This window comes from Mesocricetus auratus, unplaced genomic scaffold (genome assembly GCF_017639785.1).
Source record: "Mesocricetus auratus isolate SY011 unplaced genomic scaffold, BCM_Maur_2.0 Super-Scaffold_100013, whole genome shotgun sequence".
NCBI lineage: Eukaryota > Metazoa > Chordata > Mammalia > Rodentia > Cricetidae > Mesocricetus > Mesocricetus auratus.
The window spans coordinates 47,563,699-47,586,146 of NW_024429196.1; the positions used below are offsets into that span (position 1 = coordinate 47,563,699).

General features: G+C 40.0%; 1 protein-coding gene across 3 annotated transcripts in view; it reads left to right on the top strand.

Annotated features, from left to right (window-relative positions):
* Positions 1-22,448, top strand: part of Dcdc2 (doublecortin domain containing 2) — a 213,837-nt gene that overhangs the window by 182,022 nt on the left and 9,367 nt on the right. For all 3 annotated transcript variants that reach the window (XM_040755753.1, XM_040755752.1, XM_040755755.1), the window contains exon 9: positions 15,309-15,409. In XM_040755753.1, coding sequence (XP_040611687.1) covers positions 15,309-15,409 — 101 coding nt within the window. The remainder of the gene's footprint in view (positions 1-15,308; positions 15,410-22,448) is intronic.

The window sequence follows — 22,448 nt, forward strand, 5'->3', positions numbered from 1 at the left end:
CACCCACGTTCAGGGGACCTGGTTTGGTCTTATGCTGTTTCTCCAGCTGTCAGACTGGGGTCCATGAGTTCCCACTTGCTCAGGTCAACTGTTTCTGTGGGTTTCCTCAGCATGGTCTTGACCCCTTTGCTCATCACTCCTTTCTCTCTACAAATGGATTCCAGGAGTTTAACTCAGTGATTAGTTGTGAATCTCTGCTTCTGCTTCAGCAACTGGATGAAGACTCTATGATGGCATTTTAGGTAGTTGCCAATCTCATTATAGGGGAAGGCATTTAAGGCAGCCTCTCCACTATTGCTTAGATTCTTAGTTGGGGTCATCCTTGTGAATCCGTGGAGATGTCCCTAGTGCCAGATTTCTCGTTGAGCCCATAATGGCTCCCTCTATTGAGGTATCTCTTTCCTTGCTTTCCTTCTCTATTCTTCCCCCAGTTCTACCTTCCTGATCCCTCATGTTCTCCTCTTCCCTCCCCTTCTCCCCTCCTCTTTCTCCTACCTCCCTTCCCTCTCCCCCATGCTCTCAATTTACTCAGGAGATCTTGTCTCTTTTCCTTTGTGGGGGGCATCCATGTATGTCTCTCTTAGGGTTCTCCTTGTTTCCTAGCTTCTCTGGGGTTGTGGATTGTAGGCTGGTTATCCTTTGCTCCCATGGCATTTTTAAAATTGGGTTGTTGTCTTTTTCTTTTTTTTCTAAATTACAAAAGTTTTAGATGAATTTTATTTTATGGATATGAGTGTTTTACCTCCATGTATATGTGTATATACATCACATGTGTGCCTAGTGCCTAAGGATGTGGGAAGCGGGCATCATATCCCCTGAAACTGGAGTTATAGATGGTTGTGAACCTCCATGTGAGACTGAACCTGGGTATTTTGTAAGAGCAACAAGTACTCTGAGCCATCCCTCCAGCTCTGTTTTTTGACTCTTTTTTAGTTTTTTATATATTCTGCATGTTAACCCTCTATCATGTATACCTGAAAAAGACACCATTCCCCCTCCACCCCTTGGGCTTCCTCTGCACTGGTTGGTTGTTCTCCTTTTTTGTACAGAAGCCTTTTAGTTTTATGAGCTCCTGTTTGTAGCTGTTAACTTTAATTCCTGAATAAATGGAGTCCTTTTTCGGGAAGTCCTTTCCTACCCTTATCTTGTAGGGTGCTAACTATGTTTTTTTCGTAGCAGTTTCCTGTTTCACATTGAGGTCTTTGAGGAATTTTTCGAAGGGGAATTAGATGTGGGTCTAATTTCATTCTACACATGAGCAGCATGTTTGTTGAAGACGGTGTCTTTTATCCAGTGTATATTTTTGGCATGCTTTCTCTATGATCTACATGACTTTTTTGCCATCATGGGGCTGATTTTATTACTGTGGCCCATAGTTCATTTGAGATCTTGGTTGGCGATCTCTCCAGTGTTGCTCTTTTTGCTCAGCATTGCTTTGGCACCTTGGGTCATTTTCAGTTCCATATGAATTTTAGGACTTTTTCCTAATTCTGTAAAGAATATATTGGGACTCTTGATAGAGAATGAATTGAATCTGTACATTGCTTTTGGTAGGATGGTTATTTTCACACTATTAATTCTACCAATCTAGGAGCAAGAAATTTTCTAACTCTTTCTCAGTCTCCTTTGTCAGAGGCTTGATATTTTCATTGTAGAAAATTTTAAACTCTTTTATTAGGCTTGTTCCTAGATTATTTTTTGAAGGTATTGTAAATGGGAGTGTGTCCGTGGTCACTTTCTCAACATGTTTGTTGTTGGTATAAAACAGCTACTAATTTTGTGAATTGATTTTGTATCCTGTTATTTTATAGAAAGAGTTGGTCACTTATAGAAGTTTTCTGGTGCAATCTTTTTTTTTTTTTTTTTTGGTTTTACGAGACAGGGTTTCTCTGTATTGTTTTGGAGGCTGTCGGTCCAGCCCGGCCTCGAACTCACAGAGATCCACCTGCCTCTGCCTCCCGAGTGCTGGGATTAAAGGCATGTGCCACCACTGCCCGGCCTGGTGCAATCTTTGGGATCTTTCTATGCGGCGATGTAGCCGCCGCGGCTGGAGCGAATTAGCACTCACCTCGGGATGCCGAATTTAGGCGGTTTCCCAGGCGTGGGCTGTAAGTCCATCCCACTTCTGACACCAGATATAACGATAATCGAGGCTATATAGGGAAAAACAATATATTTATCAGGGAGAGAGAGAGTCGCACATACCAGGAGTTAGAAGTGTGGCTGGCTTCCAGGAGAAAAGAGGGAGGCCCCTTTTCCTTTCACTACCTTTTATCTCTACCTTGACCCCGCCCTGTTGGGCGGGTAGCTTTGTGGGGTTCACTCCTACATCCATGGGATAATAATAAACAAAGTAAAATAAAATAAGATAAAACAAATTGCACAAAACAAACAAACAGAAGAAAAATAACCCACAATAAACAGACCCACTCATTCATACACTCAGAAATCCCATAGAAGCACTAAAATTAAGGATGTATAGGGTAAAAAGAGAGAAGAGAAATTATAAATGAAATAAAAACTAATAAGATTAAAAAAAACACCGGCAATGTCATGACATGACATTATGAAACAAGGAACCTCCAGATATTCTGTTGAGTTTGTTTCCAATTGGCCATCTACTGCTGAGTATACTGCCTAACTGTAAGAATAGTTTGTTTCCCCAGCAATACTCCCTTGGAAGTCTTCCCTTCATTTTCCAGTGGTTATCAACTGGAGACTAGCTCTGGGTTAGAGATGGAGGCATGTGTCTACTTCTCCCTTCAGTTTTAGGACCCCATCTGGTACAGACCTGTGCAGGCCTTGTGCATGCTGCCTCAGTCTCTGTGACTTCATATATGTGTGGATCCTGATGATTTAGAGGGCTTTGCTTTCTTGGTGTCCTCTGTCCCCTCTTATGCTCCTGCCTTCTCTTCTGCAAAGTTCCCAAAGCACTGAGGGGAGGGATTTGATGGAGATACCTGATTTAGAGCTGAATGTTATTGGATTCCTCAGTCTGCATAGTGTCTTGCCATAGGTGTCAGTATTTGTTTTCAGCTTCTCTGATGATAGCTGATCGAGGCACTGATCTATGAGTACAGCAGAGTATCTTTAGGAGTCATTTAATTGCTAGTTTTTGTTTGTTTGTTTGTTTAAGAACAGTAGTATTTGGTTTTCCTCTAGGTCCCTGAGCTAGTTAATGCCGGGTTCTTGATCACACAAGCCACGTTGAGTATGGCTATGGGTTCTATCTTGTGGAGTGGGCCTTAAATCAAATCAGATATTGGTTTGATTTCCCAAACTTTGTGCCACCATTGTGCTAGCATATCTTGCATGCAGGACACCACTTTTGATCAAAAGGTTTCTGGCTAGGTTGGTGTTTATGTGTCTGCTTGGGTAGCATGCAGTGCACTCCCTATACCAAAGATACTAGCATATAGGGATGAGGGCTCTATGTAGGCACCAACTTGACTTCTTCATGTTCATTGAGTTGTGTAGGTGTTGTATTTAGCAGTGGGGCTTCGTCAAAAGCCTGGGTTGTTTGTAAGTTTCTATGGGACTCCTTTAGCCAATAATTAAATTAGATATAACCCAGTCATGGTGACGAGAGATGTCAAATTGGGGCTCTGCCCCCCTTATTTGGTGATTTCATTTGTATCGTCTTAATATATGTATATAATTTAGGAAGTTTCTACTATATTAGGTTTCCATACTGCCCCTCAAATGGCCTTTAATTTTATCTGTCTCCCACTGTATTTTTCCTTTGTCTCTATCTTCATTCCACATCTCCATTTTATTTTCTTATTTTAGTTTCTCTGCTCCATCCATCCATAAGTATATGCTATATTTCCCTTTCCTAGGAAGATCTATCTGTTCCCCTTTGTTCCCACCCCAGTCCCTTACTCTATGTCTAACCTTTGTGGTTCTATGGATTGTAGCTTGGTCATCATTGACTTAACAGCTAATAACCAAATATAAGCAAATACATAACGTATTTGTTCTGGTCTGGGTTAATCTCATTCTGGATGATTTTTTTGCTAGTTCCATCTATTTATCTAAAAATTACATGATTTCATTTTTTAAACAGCTGAGTAATAAATACTCCTTTGTATAAATGTACCACAGTTTATTTACCAGTTCTTTTTATTGAGGGACACTAGTCGTTTCCAGTTCCTAGCTATTATGAATAGAGCAATGTGAACATCTAAGCAAGTATCTCTGTGGTAGGATGAAGCCACCTTTGGGTATATGCCCAAGGGTGGTATAGCTAGGTGTTGAGGTAGATCTATTCCCATCTTCTTGCAGAAGATGATTTCCCTAGAGGAAGTACAATTTTGTACTCCCATCAGCAATGGATGAGTGTTCCCCTTTCTTCACATCCTAGCCAGCATGAGCTGTCATTTGTTTTACTGATCTTAGCCATTCTGACAAATGTAAGATGAAATCTCAAAGTAGTTTTGATTTGCATTTCCCTGATGACAAAGGATGTTGAACATTTTGTAAAGTGTTTCTCAGCCCTTTGAGTTTTCTCATTTAAGAATTTTCTGTTTAGGTTCTTTATATATTTTGTATATTAGCCCTCTATCAGATATGTAGTTGATAAAAACCAGGGAAATGCTGGAGAGCTCACCCTGATAGTGAGGACCAAGGAGATCTCTCAGGCTGACCAATCCTGCAATTATTAGGCCCAGAACTAGTGATATGAGTTGGCCCACCCCAACATCCACCCCATCTGTGATCTGCAGGAGCACATGAAGGGGCCGGCTCTGCAGACCCCAAAACTGTATGATCTCCACAACACCGGGCAACCACGGGATAGTCAAGAGGAGTTCCAGTGAGGGCCCGTTATCAATGGTGTAGCAGAAACCAGAGGCCTTGAACCAGACCAAGTGTTCTATGCCAGAAACTCTTGCAAATAAAGATGCATGGACAAAAGGGTTTACTACATGACTCACTGTGTCACACTGAGAGTCCATGATGAGATTTTTTTCCTTTTTTAAAACTTTTTTCTCTTAAATTTTATTTTGGGGGAGAGTTGCAAGGGCAGTGGCAGATATGAAGGGGTGGGGAAATGAATGGGATAAAGATGTATGATGTGAAAGACACAAAGAATAAATAAAGAGAAAATATTAATTATTATTAATCTTTCCCATTCTGTAGGCTGCAGCTTTTCTGAGTGATAGTGTCCTTTGCTATATAGACACTTCACTTTCATGAGGTCCCATATATTAATTATTGATCTAAGTGCCTGTAATAATGGTATTCATAAAGAATTTTCCTGTGTCAATTTGTTCAAGGATATTCCCCACTTTCTTTTCTGTCTGGTTTTATGTTGAGGTCCTTGATCCATTTGGAGTTGAGTGTTTTGTGCAGGGTGGTAAGTATGGATCTATTTGGATTCTTCTAGATGCAGCCATCCAGTCTGACTAGTACCATTTGTGAAGATGCTGTCTTTTTTCCAGTGTGTACTTTTGGCTTCTTTATCAAAGATCAGGTGTCCATAGGTCTGTGGATTTATGTCTGGGTCTTCAGTTTAATTCCATTGATCAAAATGTCTGTTTTTGTGCCCATATCATGCTGTTTTTTATTAGAATAGCTCTGTAGTACAATTTGAAATTAGGCATGGTGATACTTTTTTACGGTGATGCTTTTTATAGTAATCCTTTAATTCAGTTATTCAATTGTTCCTTATTGTTTTAGCTTATTGTTTATGTGTTTCCATATAAAGCTGAAAAGTTTCCTTTCAGTTTCTGTGAAGCATTGTGTTGGAATTTTGATGGGGATTGTGTTGTATCTGTAAATTGCTTTTGATGACTAGTTTTACTACTATATGAATGCTACCAATCTATGAGCATGAGAGATCTTTCCATCTTCTGACATCTTAGTCAATTTCTCCCTTCAGTGTCTTAAAAAGTTTCTATCATACAGGTCTTTTACCTTCTCGGTTAGAGTTACCCTAAGATATTTTATGTTATTTTAGGCTATTGTGAAAGGTGTTATTTCCCTGATTTCTTTTTCAGTCTGTTTTCCATTTTTATATAGGCAGGCTACTGATTTTTGCATGTTAATTTTGTATCCAGGTATTTTGCTGAAAGTGTTTATCATCTGTTGGAGTTTCTTGGTGAAAATTTTAGGGCTGTTTATGTGTATAATATATCATCTGCAAATAGTGATACTTTGACTTTTTCCTTTCCAATTTGTATCCCCTTGATCTCATACAATTGTCTTATTATTCTAGTTAAGACTTGAAGTATTATATTAAATTGGAATGGAAAGAGTGGATGACCTGTCTTGTTCCTGATTTTAGTGGAATTGCTGTGAGTTTCTCTCCTTTTAAATTCTGTTGACTACAGACTTGCCATAAACTGCCTTTGTAATGTTGAGGTATATCCCTTGTATCCCTAATCTCTCCAGGACTTTTATCATGAAGGGGTTTTGGATTTGGTCAAAGGCATTTTCTGCATCTATGGAGATGATTATGTCGTTTTTGTCTTCTAGTTTGTTTATATGGTAGATTACCCGTTTGCTGGCCTACTTACTTCTCTGTCATGCTTTTCTTGTAGGCTACCAGAGAAAACATGCTATAGTTGGTGGTTGAGATAACAGGATGAGTGTGGGAGAAATTAGGAGAACTGGGTCCACTGGAGATGGGGCCAGAGAGTAGGGCAAAGATGTGTAGCAAGTGTTCTGCTACAGAGATGGAGTAGAGACTTGAGGATTGAATTTGGAGGAGAGGAGAGAGTGGTGAAGTTCTGTAGTCAGGCTGCCTGCTTTCCTGGCTGAACTGTCCTGTAGGTTACCATGGAATATTGCACTTGACACATCCATCACCTTGCACTATGGATTTTTCCATGTAATTTCCCTGGAGGTAATAAGCACTTTGAGGTCAAACCTCATCCATCTTTCTGGAGCAGGTTCAGCATGTTAGCATAACCAGCAAGTGAAAGCATGAACATCTGAAAGAATGCTATGGCTTCCTGCTACAAGAGAGTCAGTACTCTGTTGCCATGATGGACTCTGAGAGAGGAAATGTTGTCAGTATTGGCGTTTTATAGACCGGAATGTCCAGGTTTTTTGGTGGGAACTGGGCCAGACAGAATTATGAACAGGAACTATGAATTTTAGGTCACTTACTAGGTAATATCAAGTTACTGAGGTTGGAAGATAATAATTTAGTTATTACAATGAATTAAAATGATTTTTCAGGATAGTTTTGTGAGGCTAGAAATGGAAAAGTAAAATTTTGCCTATTTACTAGTTTAGGCAAACCTACTCAGAGTCACATGTATCTGTCATAGATTTCAAAAATAAAACCTATACAGCTTATAAAGTAAAACATCACAAATTGTATATGTTAGAAATATATGCTTTAATTTTATACTCTGAAAATTTCTGACTTTGAGGAAAATGTAAAACATCTATATCTAAAAAGAACAAAATATAAATGCATCTTAAGAGCAAAATTACCCATATTTTGGAGAAATCAATGGTAATAATCTTTTGCCTTCTATCTACACTCAGGATAGTTTGCTACAGTTATTTAAAGTTAAGACAAAAATACATGTTAAAATAAATTCTATGCAAATATTTGATAGTCAAATTTGTACATAATTTCATAGTTGATGATAGTTAATGCCCTTCAGAAATAAACCAGATATTTCAAGATAGATATATAAAAGCACAGCCTGTGTAAGTATGTGAAGTTATTTTCATGTAACTTTATAAATGGCTGAAGGAAAATAGGACTTGTGATGTTCGTGTCTTTGTGAGAGTTTGGGTTTGAGTTATGAGATGCGGTGAGACATACTGAGAAGATTCGTGACTGAAAACATTCAGTTATATTCCTGCCCAAGTTAGATATCCTCAGAGCATTTGCTGTCCTTGGTGACTTTCAGTTTTTCTTGTGATGAGACGTGTTAATTTAGTGGTATGTGTGTGTTGGTGTGTGTTTGTGTACACATGTATGAATCAGGAGGGGTACCATGGCCTCTGTATGGGTCCGAGGAAAGCTGGTTGACCTCCATAAGGAAGTGTTATTTCACACGTGTCTTCCTTTTTGCCTGTGTGTTTGCTAGTCCTCACAGGGACTGCTTACTCTTGGACCACCTCCCTGGGTGTGCTTTAATTTTCAATAGTACATTGTGATGTCAACAATCCGTGTCTACAAAGAACCATGTGGAAATTCAGGATATTTCACTAATATTCAGGTACTTAACACTAATATTAAGCTTATGGAAACTGCTTTTATTTCATCTTGTGAATTTTGATTAGATTCTGTCTCTGCTGACTGATATGATGAATAGACTATTTCCATAGAAATGGGTCAACATTCTCTTCTTAGAGTATTGTTTTATGTATTCAAAGTTAGAAACCCTTCTTTCCCTACATTGTCCCAGTAGTCTACTAGGTTTAATAGCTGCATTTAAAACTTAATACTTTATTTTAAATTTATCATTTTATCAAGCAATCATAGTAAGATATTGGAAAAAAGTATTCACAGCCATCAGAATTTTTTTCACATAGTTTTTAGCTAATAAATACCTAAAGTTTTCAAGAACTTTGCCATCAGGGTATTATTTTACTTCTAATTTATCCTGATATTTGATTTGTCTTAAGTGTTAAATGCTGGGGTATATGAAACTACTTAAGAATAATTTTAAATAATTGTGTTGATAGGCTAAGGAGATGGCTGTATGGGTAAGAGTGCTTCTTGCAAAAGTGTGAGCATATGGGTTCAAATCCTAGTTTGATTATAGCTGTGCACAACTGTAACCTCAGCATTGTGTGAATCTTTGAGAGTTCCTGTTTCAGGGAGAAAGTGATAGAGTAGGTCTCTCTCCGACCTCCTTACATGCATGTGTGTGCTCACCTGTACATATATGTTTACATTGACCACACACACACACGCACACACACACACACACACAGACACACACACACAGAAAGAGAGAGACAGAGAGAGGCAGAGAGACAGAGACACAGAGAGAGACCAAGACAAAGTGACAGACAGAGAGGAAAAATGAGTAAAATAGCTCTCTTGAGATTGTTTGTTGGCCCTGAGGGACTGATTGCCACTAGTTACAGGATTGAATCATGGCTTATCAATTATTCGATCACCTTATTTATCTGAGGATGGTAATGAGCTGAAATCCAAGGGCCTTGGAGTCAGAGATGCTTTCATCTCAGCTGTGGTCACTGGAAACTTGGAAGTCACCAGTATTCCTTTCACACTTCAGCAGGAGAAACAAATTCATATTCATTTTGAACAACACAGCCATGAGATGAGATGCCTTCCCTACCTCAGCAGCTCTGTTTTTGTGTTTTGGGCAGTAAAACTCATAAGAGATAAGTGAAAAATAATTGAGGAACATTTTTATTTTTCCTGGAGTGTTTGTTATTGCTTTACAGTATAATATTCACTAAAGTGTCCATTCATGGTGCAAAGAGAAAAGATGAGAGCGGACTCGGGTGTAGTGTGCATTCAAGCATTGAATTCGATCCTTGGTGCAGTAATTGAATGAGAGCAGTATTGTGTATCGAGTTCATCCTCGCTCCTTAGTTTCTCGGTAAACAGCTTTTATTACAAAGGATTCAGGCAGAGAGAACATTAAAATATTGGATCCCTTTATTCTGGCAGTTGTTTGTGTTGGAGGATGGTGGTGATGACATTTGCATGCTGAAGGGGAGGGGGGAAAGTAAGATAATAACTGCCCTGGGAGGGAAACAAAAGACCAGTGGCTGGAGGAAGGGGTTTTGCCCACTGTCTCCTTGGCAAGAGATGGAGAAGGGGTCTGAGCCTCCTGCTCTTGTCTTTGCACAACAGGTTTCTGCTGGAGTTAGAAGGGGTTGTTTTCTCTGGACCATTATTTTTGGACCTGTGATGTATTAGCTACCTCTGAGTGCTATAACAAATGACTTCATGGCTTTCCCAAAACAATACCAAGGGGAGAGTTCTAGAAGCCAGACTTCTAACATAGACCTCACTGGGCTCAAGAGCAAAGGAAGAACTGTGTCCTGGCTATTCTGGTTCCCAGAGGTGGTGCGCCTTTGCTGAGGGTTCCCTTCTGTTTTCACAGCCATTGATGGTACCAGGTCCTGTCTCATTTTCTGCCCCATATTCTGGCTTCCCTCTTTACCTTTAGGCACCGTTATAACTTTTGAATCCACATCAACCTGAGGGGACAAACCCTTATTTCTGTGTTCCACACAGTGTAAGTTGATCACAGTTTCCCAGTATTCTGATGTGGGTATCTTTGGGGGATTACTACTTAGGATTCCACATATAAACAATTTATTCATCCCAATCTGGGTTGTACGTCAATCTTCTTGTTCCTTGAGTGCTTTTGTTATTATCCTTTCCCATCTCTATTCTAACACTATACTGCAAGTGTGACCAGCTTGGGGCAAAGGTCCTATAAGAACAGAGTATGAAATGAGTGTCTTTATAAGCTATTGGCTCCTCACATATACAAATGTGCCTCAGTGTCCAATCGCATTTTGATGTCTCTGTGCTGGGTTCTGTTCATTGCTGGAGGCAGTAATGAACAAGGTTTATACATCCCTGCTCTCTGCTTTGGGAGAAAGTGATGGACAGGAAGTTACCAAACAAATGAGCACCAGGCAGAAAATGACAGTGAGACACTGAGTAAGTGATGGCTGCTGGGATTGGAGTGTAGACTACTTTTCTGAGAACTGAATGGCAAGGATTAGCTAATCATGTGAAAAGGGGCAAAGGATGTGGAAAGCAAAAGGCCACATGGTGTAAGTGGGGTTTCTGTTGGAGACAGAATTAAGGTCAGTGTAAATGGGTGTACAGGAAGGGGAAGAAGTGTGCTGCCCAATCTCAATTCTTTATACCTTGTGAAGAACTTGTGTTCTAAGGTGTAAAGGAAAGATGTTGGAGGGTTTCTAGGCATTGGGATGAATTAAATTGTGTGTGTGTGTGTGTGTGTGTGTGTGTGTGTGTGTGTGTGTGAATGCGTGCGGGGAGAGAGAGAGAGAGAGAGAGAGAGAGAGAGAGAGAGAGAGAGAGAGAGAGAGAGAGAGAGAGAGAGAGAGATATTTCTGGTGTCTTCCTCAATCATTTTACACCTTGTCTTTTTGAGACAGGGTCTCTCACTGAAACTGGAACTCTCTGATTTCCTTGGGGGATCTTATTGTATCTGTTACACCTGACTGTTACCTCATCCCCCTTCTCTTCTTTTTAACATGGGTGTTGGAATTTGATTTCAGATCCTCACGTTTGTGTCGACTGAGCCATGTATTCAGCCAAATTAAATAATTTTTATTCTTTTAATCAAAACTTTATTTTAGAGAACTTGAAAAAAATTCAGTGAGTCTGCACATGCCAGTGAACTTCTGTATAGATAGAATAGCCATTCTGAAGTCATTGAGATTCACTTTGAATTATATACTTTCACTATCATTTACATTGTTATGTTCTTATTGCCTCCCACCCCCCACATGAGAGACAAATACATGATGGAGTTATAACTAGAACAGCAATCAGTTTTATATCCCTTTTATGACAGGTGTCTTTACCTGCATTCCATTTGTGTCTCCAAATGTTACTTCTTTCCTTTGGAAGCTTGCATGACATCTTCTGGTACCACGAATTCTAGTCCTCAGTACTCTGACCAGCAACTTCAAATGGGGATTCTGATGCCTGGTATTGGGGTTTTTGTTAGATAGTTTGTGGCTCTTGGGGGAGCATTGTCAGTGGCTCTTGGGGGAGCATTGTCATTCCAGATAGAAAGAGTTCATTTAAACTATGAGAAGAATAAGAGTGTGCAAGTGACTTGAAGGGAGAAACAGGGTGAGGGGTACTTTAATTGGGAAGAGGTAGGGAAATAAATACAAGAGAAAGGCATGGGGGTTAAGCTAGTAGTAAAGATATCTGAGAAAGTCATAAGGCATTATATTATTGTCTATATACTTAAAATTACATAGATCATATATGTATATATATATAGGTTTATTTTTGAACACCACATGGACTCCTAATCTTGGTGGCAGGCATATGTACATTGAAATTCTATTATAGTTAACATTTGTAAGCAATGGCAAGATTTGGTGTTTACAAAGTACTTGGTACTACTCTCTGTTCAGCTTGGCAAACATTTTTTTTCAAAATCTGTTTGGAGGCAGCCATTGTGCCAGGAATAGGACTTGCAAAGACAAAAGATGCGGTCTATACTGGAAGGACTTGTAGAACATCAGGGATCAAAGCATAGTAAGCAATAGAAATTGGTAAATGAAATAATGATTTATGAATGAACAAAGACAGTGAGATAATGAGTGCTGAGAGGAAACGACTGGTTTTATTTGACTGTGTGGTCCAGGAAGAGCCTGGAGGTGATCATTGTATAGTATTAATGTTGAATGTGATTTGAACTAAGGGCTAGACTCCACCAGGACTTCTGCAAGGGCAAGAGAGAAAGCATGAAGTAGGCTTGAGCTATGAAACAACACCGTGTACATATTACTAATGTACATTGCTTAGGAAAGGAGACAAAGATGTGGTAGATGTAGCTGAGGCTCTGCTAATGGAGTAGGAAGTAGGAGAGATGCATAATGTATGGACCAGGATACAGAATACTCTTGTGGGCATCATTACTCTGATGGTGAGAGATAGGAAGGTGAGATTTCCTTAAGCAAGACGTAGGAGGGGCATCCAAGGAGATACTGATGAGGGAGGTGATATAATTGTGTCCAAACCAGGAAGTCAGTGTGCACAGTGTCAGAGGCTAGTGTGAGAAGGAAGAACTAAATACTCACAAGGTGTCTGGAGCAGCTGCACATGAAGAGGCATATCAAGCAGGAAGGGAATTGATGTGTGAGAACAAGAGTAAATCCGGGGCTTGTTTCCACCTTATTTTCAATAAATGTTCACTGTGAACGTACTGTGTATAGTGCTCCAGGCTTACTCTTGGAAACAAGGATTCAGAAGACAGATTATGTGTTTCTGCTGTGTACAGAAAGGGATTGCCCCTGGGATCTCCCTCCACTAGGGGCTGCCTCCAGGACCCTTTCCCTGCTCCCAGAGTGGCAATTCTTCAGTAATCTCATGCAGTTACACGTCCATCAACTGCTTACAATGTCCCCATCCATTCAAAAACCCAGTCTTTATTATTCAGTATTGCTTATTAGTTATAGCACATCATTGCCATATTTTAATATTTCCAAGTACTATTTGATGGTTTGGTAAATGCTCATGGTATAATTTTAATGTGGATAATGACTTATAAATCTCAAGGTTTACTTGTGCATGTGTGGTGAACCTTTCCCCCACTCCAGCCCCCTTATATGATGCCAGAGGGAACAGCATCAGCATCTCTACTCACTGAGGAATGATCCCCCAGCCCCACCCAGGTGAACACCTCCACGGTCGGACCCTCTATGTGTCTCCCCCATCTCAAGATTGATCTCCTGTTTTTTTCTTAAGATTGACACTTGCTATCCAAGGTCCACTTCAATTTGACATTATTGTTGTTGAGACAGTATCACATATATCCTAGACTGGCCTCAAATTCACTATATAGCCAAAGATGACCTTGAACTTCTGATCTCTCTGCCTCCACCTTCTGAGTGCTGGGATTACAGAGATGCTTTACTTTACAAGTTTATGCATTGTTGGGGTTGGAGCCCATGACTTACACAATAGGTGAGCACTCTACCAACTGAGCTATATCCCCAGCCTCACTTGCTATTAATGAATGTGCTTTTTCTATGTGATAGCATACCTTTTCTAAAATACATCTGTTGATAATTCATAGCTCTGCTTGACAGAAGTAGACATTGACAGTGACTGTGAGTTCTGAGAATGCATTCTGCTGTTATTGATAAATTATAGAGCATTCTATAATTTGTGTTGTTTCTTTGTAAGAAAGCTCAATATTTGGAGTAAGTCATAGCTACAGTCTACTGTACCTGTCATCTCACTGTTCTGTAATCTAAGAGAGGAATGTAAACTGTGCCTGAGCTTCCATTCCTCCCCACGTCTTTCCCTTCCTTCCCATGTCTTTCCCTGGCTATGTCATCTTCACTTCCCTACACTCTGCTGTAGTTTTACCTATGAGACCCCTAACCTCTGAGCAGCTTTATGTGGGTCAGTTTCTCTCTGCTTTGTGGGGCCATAAGCAGTCATAGGTATCAGATGACATCTATGAGTGCTCTGATCTATGTCCCAGATGTGTGGGTACCACATCTCATTCATATCTTAGGCTGTTGTTATGGTCCCTTAAGTATAATTGTTCCTCAATAAATGTAAACATGCATTTTGCATGTAATTAAGGTTGACCTTGGAACTTTAGCGATGTGTTTTGTGTGTGTGTGGCATGTATTAAGTGATTTTTCTAGCAAACATACCCTTGTTACAGAAATAGAGGTGACTTGAAGACAAAAGAGAAACAGTTTCTAGATTGTAGGGGTAATCTAACCCCGGAGTAGAATACCAGTAAAGGAGTTAAAGTTTCCATCCCTAGAGAGCCTTAAATGTTTAGACAGAGCAAACATCTGTGAGGGTGGCTGCAGCACTAAATCTGTCTGGAAGCAAGTAGTAGACAGACAGAATGACAGATGGCTCTGGGGTTTGATTATTTGGTCTGAAGAAGGGAAGGCCAGGGGGAGACATTAAAAGTCCTTCAAACATGGAAAATGGAGACTGCTGCTTTGCAGAAGGATGCAAGTTGAAGGAGCTTAGCCTAAATCCTAGAGGCTTAGGTTTCTTCTGTTGTCAAGAGCTTAAAGCCACAGGTTGTGAAAATCCCATAAAACTAAAGCATGCTGATTTTCTAGAGGGATGCGGCAAGTCCGCTCCGAGCCTGCTGCAATGAAAACGTGTTTTACCACCCTGAATAGAGAGAATTGTTTGCCTACATTGTATTGAATGCATAGCATTCTCCAGGGAAATTGAAAATCTTAAATGTTTTGTAAAGCAGGGAGCATTGTTTCTGATTGCTGGCTAGGAGGGGGACTGGAGTCTAGCCAGGAGTCCTTTCTATCTCTGGCCACTGATGCCACACAGTAAGCAATGATGTGTGAGCAGGCGTTTGTTCCATCAGAGCTCTGCTCTCCCAAGACAGGCATACTGTGGCCACTGGACCTTTTCTCAATTAAAATAGAAGATGGGGGAGGGGGAACACGTTTAAATCCTTGCTGTGAAAGAGGAAATGAATATATATATATATATATATATATATATATATATATATATACACACACACATATATCTCTGAAATCCCTTCTGCCATTTCACTGTAATGTCACCTTTCAGCCACATGATGTCATGCTTGGATTTTGATTTTTTTCAACTATGTTTGGCTCCACAGATGAAGGCGTTTTCAAAGCTGGAACAGAGAGATCTGAAACAAGGGGGGCAGTAGAAGTCCAAGAAGATGAAGACACGCAGGTTGAGGTTCCAGTGGACCAGGTAGTCCTCACACTTCTGAACATCCATGAAAACAGGAATCAGAGCCAAGAGGCCCAGTGATTTTGGGAGCATAACATGATACCACCAGTTCTTCCCAGTTCCCCTGTCTCTCTTTAATGTGGAAATGGGGTGTTCGTAACAGGCAGGCTAGAAAAGCAGTGAGCCACAAGCTCACTGAGAAAGTCTAATTTAAAAAAGACGCCTTGGCTGGGATTTTAATCTAGGAATGTCGTTTTACATTAAGGAAAAAAGAGTTTTTAAAATGCCCTGATATTCTCTCCTCCAAGATCTTTGAATTTTTTTTGGTTAGATTTTTTTAATTGCTCACATAAATACAACTCAAATGTTTTCTCTCTGTGTAGTATGTGCAGGTGTCTGTCTGCACGCATGTATGTGTAAATCAGAGGCATGCATCAAGTGTCCTCTTCAGTGTTCTATATCTTATTTCTGATGTGGGTTTCTCACTAGCCCTGTGCTCACTGAATAGGCTAGACTAGCTGGCTAGCAAATCCCTATCTCTGCCTTCTCAACACTGGGTTGCAGGTATGTGCCATGCCTGGCTTCTCATGTGGCTTCTGGGCATCTGACATTAGGTCCTCATGCTTACTGGCGGGCTTTTTACTCATGAAGCCATCTCCCTAGACCTTGTCACACTTTGTTTTGTTTATAATAATTCTTTATTAAATATGACTAGCATTATAGGAATTATAGGATGTTTTTCTTTCCTTCACTTTCTTAATTTTTACACTGAAAGATTTTTAGAGAGTATATATTAATGAGAAAAGGAACTTTTGAAGGCCCCCACTGTATGTACCTAACTGAGTTTACACACAGGAATCCATTTGCATTCTAAAGGAGATTATAAATAACGTAGAATCCCATTTAACCAAACTATTGACCCTGGCCCCATCCAGGGTACAGATTATATTATTCTGGTACTTCTAAGTTTGACTCTATATTGAAATAGTTTGGATAACTTTAAAACAAAATACTTGAAAAGACTCTACTACACTTTTTGCTACAGTCATTGCAATTCTATCTGGAGGGTTGGGGTTTAATGTCAGACTCAGGAGAAAGGGGGAAATGACTAGGAATTGCCATGTGTCCTGTGACTATTATGTGCTATTTCCTTTTCTGAAAGTAAATTTCACAATAGGGCAGATCCACAAGTGATCTTCCCACCGTGTTTGTCTTAGGAGGGGGACAGCAAGACTGATGCTGATTATTCTACCATTATTCCTGCACACATTGTCTTCCTGATGAGAAGCCGGATGTGCTCAAATTCACGGATTTCAAAAATCCAATTTATTTTCTAGGATTTGCTCTCACTAATAATTTTTCATAAACCCTAGTTATAGTTATTTTATTTTGCTCTGGAAGAAAACAGAATTTTAACTCTAGTGTGAAACCATAATTAAATATTATATTTTCAGACAAAGAAGAGTAATCATGTATATACAAAACTTATTAGTTGTAGAAGCCAAGAATAATTTATATTCTAAAGTCAAAACATCAGGATAATACCATAGCATTACCAGCTAAGGAAATGTCTCTCCACTAATCACTTCTTAGTAACCAGTGCAGTTGTGAGGGTCTGTTTGCGTTGGTGTTTTCTGATTTGGAGGGAGGGGCAATGGGAGGCTCTCTGATGTCACTGGATCAGCCTTGCGTCTGAGTGCTTGATTTCTTATTGGATGTGTGGAGATGGCTCACTGAAATGCAGCAGGGCAGGAGGGACAGATAAACAACTGCTGGGCAAGAGCAGCACCCGCAGACAGAACGACTTAGAGGAAAGAAAGCACTGGGCGAAGCTCCTCCTTGCATCCTCTGCTCTGTTCCACACAGTGCTGGCATCCTCAGGCCCATTTGCTCCATACTGGACACCAGGTTCTGGAGGCTGGCTGGTCTTAGAGCCACTTTTGTGTCCTAAGTAGCCATGGTCTCCACACCCGTGATGAGGGTGTGAAGAACAATGAGAACAGCCCTGACAAAGGTCCCTACATGATATGCCTTAAATGGCAGCCACCTTTTATCAGGTACATGCTGAGGACCAGGGACTACATGACTGTTATCTTAAATAACCATGCTGACAACCTGGCAGACAGGTTTTCCTTACTATCCTCACTTTCCATGCACACACACACACACACACACACACACACACACACACACACACACACACACATATATACATACATATATAAACATATATATATATACATACATACATACCTATGTGTATACATGTGTGTGCGTGCATGCACGTGTATACTGTTTTTGCCATGTAGACCCCCCCGGGATTAAGGTCTTCAGGCTTGCCTGCAAGCATCTTTACCCACTGAGCCATCTCACTGACCCTGAATGTCTTCTCAAGGATGTTTGTATAGTGAATGGCTTTGGAGAGTAAAGGTACTGATTTCCTCTAAGATAGTCACCCTTAATGGAGGCAGTTTTGTCTCTGAATGGATGTCTGGCTATTTGTGGGGATGCTTTGTTGCCAAACTTGGTGAGTTTTATTTGATATAGTGAGTAGTGGTCAAAAGTGCCACTAATTACCTGTAATGCACATAAGAACCCTCCCCAACAAAAATTATGTTGCGCAGAATGAGTGATGAGAGGGTCAGACCTGCTTATTCTTCTCTAATAACAAAGGAAATACCTCCTGTGGTCCAAAGCTCAGGATGATTTACTGCCCATCATAAAGATTTAATACTTAAGATTGACCAGGAAGGCAAATTTTATGTTATGTATTTTTTTCATAAAAAAAGTAATGGAAAAAGATTTGGGTTCCCCAAACCTGGAGCTCTTTTTCTGACAGGCAAACCACAGAGTGGGTATCACACAGCCCTGAATGCTGGAGCAAAGTTTTATTTTGTTGTTGTTTGAATTGGAGGTATGGCATATGTTATTTTCTGATGTATTTATTTCACATACATATTTCAGTTGAAGTTGTGCATGTGATGTTTTCAAATCAACCATTTCAGCAAAAAGCACACCTCCTCATCATCCCTCTCCCCATCTCTGTTTCTATTCCTGGAGTAATCAATTTAAATTAATTTATTTCATATTTTTCTAAAATATATACCTCAGTTTAATACCTCTGAGGTCTTTAAGTCTTATGTGAGGGCATGTAGTACTTTAATAATTTTATTTTATAATCTGTCAACCTCAGATTTCATGGAACTACTCTGTTGATTTTATTTTTACAATTTAGGTGTTGTTTATTAAATCTTCTATCTAATGACTGTGGGAATTGTTTACTTGATCTCACATCCCTCCTTTTTCCCCATCCGTAGTAAGTCAACACAATTAACAAAAAACATACTATTTTTGTTTCATGGATGTGACATCTTACCTTCTTAAAAACTGATGCTCTGCTATTTAAAACTTCATTTTTCTAGTGTGGTTCTTATGAGTTTCCTTTTTGCTTCTCTGATTTGTTTTCCGCCTTGGTACTAGGGAGATGGGTGTGTGTGTGTGTGTGTTTGTGTATCAGTATCAGTAAGGACAGCAGGACAGCACATAGGCAAAACTTATCAGCAGAGATCCAGGGCAGGGTGATTGGTTTGCAGTATTCGTGGAAAGAGCCTCTCTATGTGTTGGTAGTTTTAGCATTGCTCTTCTGTTTCTAGCGAGAAGACTCTTTGGATATTTGCTTTGTGTGAGCCTAGTGCTCAACAGTTAGGGCCTGACTGTGAGAAGGGGACATGGGATTCTTACCAAGAGACTCTTCTTGACTTCAGTACAAGGGGTGTGCGGGTGTGCACACCAATTCTTTAGCTTCCCTTTCTGCAGGTTTTTTTCTTTTAGTTTTTTTGACGTCTACTCCTATTCTTCTCAAAGTATTCCACGCAATAGGGTCTTTGACATCTACTCCTATTGAGCATACAACCATTGACTTTATTGTGCCCCAATTTTTGTTGCTATTATTTCCTTTTTGTCTTCAGTGTCTTTATGGATGAATTCCTTTAAAAATTCCTTTTACTGATGCTTTGGAGAGACATTTGAAGGATGTCAGGGGGCAAAACAAATCTATATTGTTTAGATTACAGTGTTCAGCCAGAAGTCACTTTCCTCCTAAACTGTCTTCATTTAATCTACACCAGGGGTGAGAACTGATTGTGTATGACCAGAATTCCCAGGAGAGGACCCTTAGTGGCCAACCCAGACTATACCATGTCTGCATCTGTTTGACATGCTACATATTGTTCAACTAGCTCTCCCTATTCGCTCACACTTATCCCAAGTTAAGCATTTATGCTGCTTTCCCAGCCTCTTGGGTAGTTAGTTTTAACTGTGATTACTGCTTACATCTGCAGAGCACAATACCACTTAAAAGACTATAGCTAGCCCAGAGGGTATAACCAGAAAGCAGGAGTTTTCTGAACCCGTAGATTTTCCTGGCTATTCAGTCGATCGCTGACTTTATTTGCTTCTTGGAGATGACCAGCAATCATCTACAGTTTCTCTCAGAAACCTAGCAAGAGCAAGGGCCTGCAACTATCCATTTTTCATATGCTACAACATAACTTTGCTTCAGTGAGATGTACTTATTAAGCAGAAGTATAAAACATTTAGAACCAAAGGAAACCTGGATTCGGGTTTTTTTTTTATTTTGTCACAGAAGAAACAAAAGTCCCATTAGAGAAAGTCATCTTCCACAGAGACACCACATGCTGATGATGCTGTTGCACAGGAGGAGTGCAGAGGCCCTGGCTTCTGGTTTATGGCTGTCTTAGAACCCTTCATGAAGGGCAGTAGAGTGATTAGGAGCTTCTGATTTCCCCATAATTGACCCTACCTAAGCATAGGGCCACTCAGCCTTCAATGCCTTTGAGAATTAAAGGCACTGGAACCAGCAGCTCATCAGCAATCTTTGTTTTCCAGCCACAGGTACTTGGTGGAGCTGGTTCCTGCTAGTGCTGTGAACATCACAGTCAGTAGGGAGGGTCAGGGTGAGAGTGAGCAGGACTCCTAACCTCCCTGGCACTCACCAGAAAGAAATTGGGATTTTAGTGGCACTGTGCTTATAGATTTATGTTTAATTGAGAGAAATGCTGTTAAACATTAAAATGTAGCTTGCAGGGATTTCAGTGAAAATAAAAGAAAACCAACATTTCTTTTTAAAATGAGAAAACTTACTGAAGCACCCCCATCCCACATAATGATTTAACTGTCTCATGCCATCCAGATACTTCCAGGAAACTGCATTTTCATGTGGGTGTTACAGGAGTTGTCAGAGCTCTATAGGGCCTGGATAAAACATCACTGGCCTGAGGGAGCCTAGCCTCACTCCTCATCTGCACCTGGGATCATGCCTCTGCATATAATCACCACTTCTGTGGTCTTTGTACCCTCAGACAATATTGCCACCTTTCATGAAAGTTAGCCTTGGAAAGCTGAGAACAAAAAAGCAGTACTTTGCTATCATGAAAAATTGAAACTGATTATTTCAAAATACCTCATTCAACTTGGTAGGAGATGATTTTAGTTTCCATGGAAACAGAAATAAAAACAAGCACGATAATTTCTGTACCTTCACTGCCAATGCCTCTGCCATAAAGTACAGAAATACTTTCCATTCCAAAGTCAGCACCAAACCTGCACACATCCCTATATTTCAGATGCAGTGGGCAGTATCCATGGGCCCCTAGGTGGTCTCTCCCCCTTTACTGACTCAGCTCTCCAGCTTCTAGGTGTTGTATTTTCAAGATGGGAATTATGGTGTGGAGGAAATGGTGGTTACATAGACTATTTTGACTAGAAAATTCTATGTATTTTAGATAGCTGAATGCTAAGGACATGAAGATACATTCCTCAGGAATGGTGATGTTAATATACTAGACAGGCACCTTTTTTTTCCTAAGTGGGCTGGGCACCAGCCATAGGCCTGGCTTAGCTGTCTTCTTCTGTCTCTAATTTTTTGATGCTTTAGTTACTGTCAAAGTGTGATGGGGCATCTCAGGCATAAGTCATTTGCCTGAGACAGTCCCCTCTTGCTGTGAAGTCATCTTCCAAGTAACTGATGCTTTTCGTGTCTAGGGTCTTGTTTCCATATGATTTTGACATCCCATGTCCTTTCCTCCTGTTTTTCAGGAGTTCTGAGTCAATCTTGGTAGCAGCATGCATGCTCTCTAAAAGACAGGAATGCTACAAGGACATAGGCAGTGGTTACAACTCCCATACAGAGACTAAATAACAAGATGTAATGTGGACAGACCTGGGCAAAATGCACTCAAAATGCAATCACTGTGTCATATGAAAGAGGAAGTCTGCTTTAGCTTTTCTAATAGCAGATGTTAAGAGAAATCATTAAAGTACATTATGTATTACAGTATATACAATATATTATCAATCAATTATGTGCTTTTTAAAAGGCAAAAGTTGATTTTCATATGCAGAGCTCTGTTTAAGGATCTGTGGTGTCTGTAATTGTACACAGGTGTGTAATATGTACATGTCTGTAACCCACTAACCTCATTGCTCTGGATGAATGCCAAGGAGTCTGGAACCACAGAAGCTTAAATGACTTCTGTACTGGTGTTATATTGTTATGTACATCAATTTACTACATATTTCAAATAGAGTACAATGAACATATTTTTAAACTCCAGCAACACACAATTGCATTTTATATAGAGTGTAGTATTGTGCAATTACCCATAGGCATGAGCTAGTCCTGAAATATCAGGATGTGTATACCCCTGGGAGAAATGATTTCTATATGAAAACCTGTTCTCTGAGAATTTGTGTCGCAAATTGACTAAAATTTGATGCAAGTGTAGGGAAGAGGATGTGGTCATGGGAAAAAAAACGCTTTCCAAGTCACTGCTTTTGCAAATCTGTGTTTCCTTTCTTATAATGTGATTTTAAAAGCAACAACTGTAGACTTGTGGTACGACTAGAATAAATCTCCTTGGCCCAAAATGATCCCATCAACAGTCATCACTTGTATTTTCTTCCAGATTTCAACCAGTGGGCTGACAGATTTTAAGATAAAAATGTAACTTTCTTTTAAAGAGGCTTCATCACAGCTAGA